The 6,332-nt window shown below is 38.7% G+C and overlaps 1 protein-coding gene across 3 annotated transcripts; it reads right to left on the bottom strand.

Annotated features, from left to right (window-relative positions):
• Positions 1 to 324: 324 nt before the first annotated feature.
• On the bottom strand, positions 325 to 6,082 carry EMF1 (embryonic flower 1 (EMF1)). Of its 3 annotated transcripts, none has more exons than NM_001343200.1 (8): positions 5,462 to 6,082; positions 4,640 to 4,815; positions 4,352 to 4,527; positions 4,152 to 4,271; positions 4,019 to 4,072; positions 2,668 to 3,929; positions 910 to 2,527; positions 325 to 674 (listed from the first exon to the last, which is right to left on the bottom strand). In NM_001343200.1, the coding sequence occupies exons 2-7, from the start codon at positions 4,732 to 4,734 to the stop codon at positions 944 to 946; spliced, it is 3,291 nt and encodes a 1,096-aa protein (NP_001330242.1). In that variant the 5' UTR covers positions 4,735 to 4,815; positions 5,462 to 6,082; the 3' UTR covers positions 325 to 674; positions 910 to 943. The 3 variants fall into 3 exon arrangements, with proteins under 3 accessions (NP_001330242.1, NP_196714.1, NP_001330243.1); NM_121191.4 differs by having other exon boundaries at positions 5,709 to 6,082; NM_001343201.1 differs by having other exon boundaries at positions 325 to 2,527; positions 5,709 to 6,051.
• Positions 6,083 to 6,332: the final 250 nt, after the last annotated feature.

Below are 6,332 nucleotides of genomic sequence, written 5' to 3'. Positions count from 1 at the left end.
AAATGATCCTCTACTCCACCCTCACCTAGTCAGCCAAATGAAAACTCGGAGTTGCATGGAATCAACAACATACCCAACTTAATTTCAATGTATTCTTAAGTAAATTAAGAAGTTGAAAAGTAACCTTAAGCGTTTCTGTAGCACTCTAAGCTTTTTAATTGATGTAAAAGTTGTTTTGCAGATTTTTCTTCAGACTAGAGATTTAATTTACGGAATCTTCAGTTAGAGTCTTTTTTGGATTAAAAATGTGTTAAGACTTAAGAGGGTTTCTCTTAGGTTTGGAGAAGTTGGCTGGCCTGACAGAGACATTTAAACACAACAGTATAAATAAAGACTAAATATATATATAACGCCAGCTGAAAGGTATCTAGTATTTCCCAAAAAAACAAACAAAAAACAACAAGGCCTATCAGGGGTACTACAGTCATTTAAATATATACACAAGCTGAATGGTTCCCAAGTATGCTTGAACAAACCATAAGCAAAGATATGTTTTTAAGACCAGAGACCAAGAACATGAGGAAGATTTGCATTTTAATGTTTCCTGTCTGACTTATTCTTGTTTTCAATAGGAATGATCTCTCTTTCTCTTTCTCTGTCTCTGTCTCTCTCCCTCTCTTTGTATCCCTCTCCATCTGTTAATCCCTCTGCCTCAGTATCTGTTTCACAATGAACTAAAGAGAAAATTGTTTTGTTAGAGCTGGAGACAAAGATTTGATGAAGAGACTGATAAAACTCTGTTCTAAACCCTAGGCTTTAACATAAAACCTAACCTTTTGCAGTTCTAACTAATGTAAATGCAAAAAGAAACACTTAGTAAGGTGCAGATTTCTTTAAGTCATTGATTTCAGACGAACCAAGTAAATCCCAAAACTAAAGAATTAGAAACAGATAGTCCTAGCAACTTACCTGCACAAATCCCTCCCACACACATTGTATATCTTTAGGCATTTTGTGTAGGTGGACAAACCGGCTTCTTGGTCTGCTTCATTGCGTCCTGCTTACACACGGCTGGCTTTTTCTTGAAGGTTGTGCGTTTACGGACTTTCAGATGTTCACCCGTTAACATGTAAACATTCCCAGGTTCAGGAATGGTGAAATCAGCAGGGTTTCTATTGACGCTGCACACAATGGGTCCAGAACTGTTCTTCACAGGTCCCGCAGAGGCATTGTTATTGCAGCTCTCTGCTTTTCTCTTTTGTTTCTTTTCTTTATCCGTCATGTGAAATTTCAAAGGAAGCATCATGGAATTCGATGCTCCCAGCAGCTGGAACTTCGCTTGGTCGTTGCTGCTTGCAAACACCGGCTTTTCATGAGTATTGTAAACAGGAGCAAAGGTGTCTTTTCTCTTGGTTTTCTTCTCTTGATGATGAGGACTCCATGAAGCATTTTGAAATGAAAGTGAAGACGTCCCAATAGGTGGAGTGATGGGGAAACTCTTCCGGGAAGGCTCTTGTGTGAATCTCTTGCTGTATAGATCAAAAGGTATCTGCTTAGTTGAGTAGGCTGACTTACTAGAGTCCCCTGTTTGAAGCTCTATAAACTCTTTGGACTGGTTGGCTGGCGGAAAATGTCTTTTAGTAAATTTAGTGTTTCCGTGTTGGTCAGCGGGAGTCGTTGACCTCAGGCGAGGATCCAGAAGGCTGAGTAGATGCAATGCCGGTATAGAGCTCTCACTAGAAAAGTTATCTATTGGCCTACTACTACTACTACTAACCCCAGCAGCATGTTTGCAGCCAAATGAAAATTCTGGATTAGGCCCACATTTTTGCTTCCCGTTGGCAGCAACAAAGTTGAGGTTCCATGTATTTTCATTGTTAGATGCCTGTGAAAGCGTACCCGGATTTGTTGACTGATTAATATTTAAAGAAACTGGCTTGTATTGACTCTGTGGTGGTATCATGGAAGATGGCCAAATTGGATGAGAAGCTTCTCTGTATTGATTAGGAACACTCTGGCAAGTATCACAAGCACGTAATACCCGAAATGAGGATGGAGAAGGGTTCTGATTACCCACAGTTGGCAAATTCCCAAGCCACTGACAGTTGTGACCAGAAAACCGGATGGAGCTGGCTCGGTTTTCTTGGGTAGGAGGAAAGATCCCAAACGGAGAAGGCACATAAGGCTGACTTATTGGGAAGAAGTCATGAGAGTTCTGCTGTCTTCCCATAGGAAAATGTTCTTCCCTCCTTGCGTTGCTACTACACGGTTTTGGTGGTCTTGATGTGTTGTTGTCCTCAAGTGAGATCCCGTTATCGTAGGTTTCATTGAGATCAATCAGTAGAGCATTCTTGGATTTGTGTGCTGTTTCTTGTGATGGCTGTTTGTTGCTAACATCTTCTTCTTTGTCGGGAAGACACCTCTCGTACTGGTTTTTGGCCATGAGCTCCACTATCTCCATTGGAATATCATCGTTGTTTTGCTCTTCAGTCGTAGTCTCCTTTCTATCGTGACTTTGGCTTCTTGGTGCTCCATGATGTTCTTGGACCATAACAGTCTTCCCCTTTCTATCTGCACCAGAAGCATCCTGCCAAGTAAATCAATCCCGTTATCATCCTGATCCAATCACTGAAGCACACCAGTTTGGAATATACAAGAATAGGTGCAAGTTGGAAAACAGAATGAGAAAGCATGGCGATTGAAGAAAAATAGATGCAAAGCTTGTACCTTTTGCAGCACCCGAGATAAATCCGCAACTTCAGTAGAAGAAGGGGGGTATCTTAGCTTCAAGTTCGAGAAAGACGATCTGTTTGTATTGTGGTTGTTGTTTCTGAAGTCAACAATATCTACTCCAGTTCTCAACCATCCACCTGAGCTGGATTTAGAAGAGGAACTAAAATCTCGAAGACAGTTTGGTTCCGCGTCTCTTGACCTCACATAATCATTGTCTTGCAAATGCAAAGATGTTATCGGCTTATCATTAACCTGAGAGAGATATTTTCTGAAATATCCATCTGAAGCCAAACGGTTGTCAAATAAACCGCCCACCCTTTTCCCATTCAATAAGTCTCGAGTTTGGGATACTGTGTTCATGGAAGGACCAGTATGCGAGTTAACTTGACTTCCATCAATGCCGTTACTAAAACTGATCACAGTGCTCTTCCCATTATCGATTACAGGCTTCTTTGTCTTCTTCTTGGGTAAACTGAGCTTCCTCTCTGTTCTCTGAGTACCCGGAGGACAAGGAACAGAATCGTTTCCAGTGAATAAAGAGTGCGCAGGAGTTGATCTCTTACTAGGATCTGCATCATGCTCCTTGATACCTTCTTGTGAAGTTTCACAAGGAAGTGATGGTACAAACTCGTCAACAACCTGAAATCTTCTGTTTCTCTGCTTACCCTTAAATGGAGTTCTGTCAAACCCACTATCAGTTGATTCACTATTACCTTGATCAGAGTCACAACTTTTGGAAGCATTTTCAGAGGTTGCACCCATTGTACTCAATATCCGGCTGACATAATTGTTTTCAGGTAACAACTTTCTTTTTCGACCTCTAACTGATTCCTTCTTCAAAGCAGACTCTTCTTTTCTGATGTTACTACCACCACTGGTTTTTGTATTACCAAGCAACTCACTGAGTAGACGAACCTTGCGAGATTTCCTACGCTGCAACCCACTCATAGCAAGATTTATACTTTCTGATGACCCGTTATCGCATTCCATCAGACCGCGAATGCCTTTATGATTCTTGGTTGCCTTAGGTGGTGTATCCTCAACCACACCAGCAATTTCAGATGAGCCGAACGTTGTCACAGCCTGATCCACATTTTGTTTCTCTTTCCAGCTGCTAATATCCATCGATGGTTTGTTTAGTTTTTCTTTAGATCTGTTGTTTCCTACCTGCTCCGGACTCACAAGCTTTCTGCTCTTGCTCCTAACATTAGAAGCACCCATAGGTCGACCACGTGCTTTCTTGAGAAACGTAGTAGCTGCAGTTGTTGAAGCTTTAAGAAATTAGTATTCCGCATCATGAGATCATCAGAGAAAACATAATTTGCTTGACCAGAGAAAACTTTACCTGTCTGATCATCATTCTCACAGTTTACACCCACTTTCTCCTCAATAGCATTATCTGAAAAACATGATAATACAAAATGATTAAGATTTTGCTATGGATTATGAAACTGAACCAAGACTCAGCAGATGCATACCTGCAATATCAGTTTTCTTTTCTTTCTCGTGATCAATGATAGTTAGCGAATTGAACTTGCTTTTACTTTCGATAACAGAAGAGTTTCCAATAGCTTTTGAGTTTGAATGCAGTCCACAATCTGCAAGCAACTCAAAATGCATAAGTTCAAGTAGACACGTCTTTAGACACATAAAAAACAATATTGGAAATGTGATATACCTTTTGGCCCATGAGCATCTATATCTTTGATGCAGCTCATACAATGCCACCATCTAAACTTTGGAACAGATAAAGTAGGAAGAGTATAGCTTTGTTGGTCTACTAAACTAACACTCTCTTCTGAAAACGGCCAACATTTTCTAAGGTCTCTCTCACGAGTTTCAGCTACGAATCCACTGCAGAGAAGAAAAACTGGTTATTCATGTCATTTCATCTTGTAGCTTGCTACTATATAAACATACTCTAGCAAGAGAGGTTGATGATATAAGGTCAACAAACTATACTCACCGCATGGAAAAATGATCACATTTCACCATATCAATCTCGTTGGCAGCACCTGCGAGATCTATGGATATTGAGTTGATCTTGATGGAAGATCCCATTGATTTGCTTGAAGGAGATAGATACTATGCCTCAGTGATGATTAACTTTCATACACCATTATACTCTCTCCGCAACTAGAGCTACAAAAGCAACACATCAAAACAAGTTATATAACACATCGTATAATTGTGCTTAATGATCACATTATTGTTGTATATCAAGACATAAATCTTAACTTTCCATATATACGACACCAAATATAACTCTAAATTTATTCAAGCAATAAATATAACTAATCTATAACATAGTGTTAAAGCATTTCACATGAATATCCCACATAAAATAACATTCATAACCAACATCAAACTTCACAATTACACGGCAAATAAAAAAAAATTAAACCCTAAGGTCTACATAAAATCAAGAATGAAATTCTATACTAGCATCTCAATTCAATTACGCTAATATAACAAAAAATTAATCGTGCAAGTGAATTTTATACATTTAACAATTAACATGTAAGTAAACCTAAACTTAGACGACCTAAAATTAGGGTTTTTCAGACAGACGAGAAACCCCAAAGCTGTAACCTTATCTACATGACCAGCAAAAGAAAAAAGAAGATCGGACCAGATTCAATATAATTTCGGAATTACAAAACCCAAGAAAGGTCAAATTATTAATCAGCGTAATTTAGGGTTTAAAATCAAAATTAGAACAAAATTAAAAGATAATAAACCACTTAAATTAACCGTATGTGATTAACAAAGATTAACCAAGACCCACCAATTAATACGGGTCAGATCTATCCGCACGTGAATAGTCCGTGAAGACGAAACCCCAAAAAAAAAAAAAAAAAAAAAAAGTAAGAACATCAAGAGTTTCCGAGGAAGATAGACGTATAAATGAACAGTGAAGCTTAAAAGACACGAAGTCAGCTACAAGTCAGACCAAATCTCAACCCAACAAGATCAAACCTTAGCTCAAACCTTAAATCGAAACACATCTGAGATTCATGTCGGAAACAACGCACCTGGGTTAATCCGACCAGAAATTAGGGATTAAAAGGGGTTGCGAGATTCGAGCTCGATCTTAAGCGGCAAGGGATAAAAACTATATCGGTAGATTGAGAAAGCTACGGAGAAGAAGATTAGATGAGCTTGAAGGATGGATTCGTCGGGAGATGAGTAGAATTTGACTGCGAATTTTCGAGAAACCCTAAGACGAAAGGGGAGGGAGAGAGAAAGGGGGACTTTTTTTTTTTTCCTATGGCTTGTAGAGAGAGACTGTTGGAGAAAGGAGAGGAGAGAGAAAGTGGAGCTCTCTTATCCTTGAAATGAGGGTTTTTTTTTTGTTTGGCTTTGCGTCGATATAAGGGTTTTAATTTCAATAAAATAATCTTTTTATTAATTTATTGTAATAATTTTATATTAAAAAAAGAACAACTCATCTATGGAACATGACAATGCCATGTCACCATCTGGTCTGCCTATTTCCAATTACACGAAACAAAGTTACGTATCTTTTTACTTCTATTGTGTACACGTATCTGTATTTGTACATCTCTGTATCTGTTCTTTGTATCTCTGTATCTGTCAAAAGTGAATAAAAGGAGAAAATTTTATGCATATGTTTAGTTAAGAAAGAAATCTGAGCA

The sequence above is a fragment of the Arabidopsis thaliana genome, chromosome 5 (genome assembly GCF_000001735.4).
Source record: "Arabidopsis thaliana chromosome 5, partial sequence".
NCBI lineage: Eukaryota > Viridiplantae > Streptophyta > Magnoliopsida > Brassicales > Brassicaceae > Arabidopsis > Arabidopsis thaliana.
Note: the sequence above shows the minus strand (reverse complement) of the source record. Positions and strands in the feature narration are given on the sequence as shown.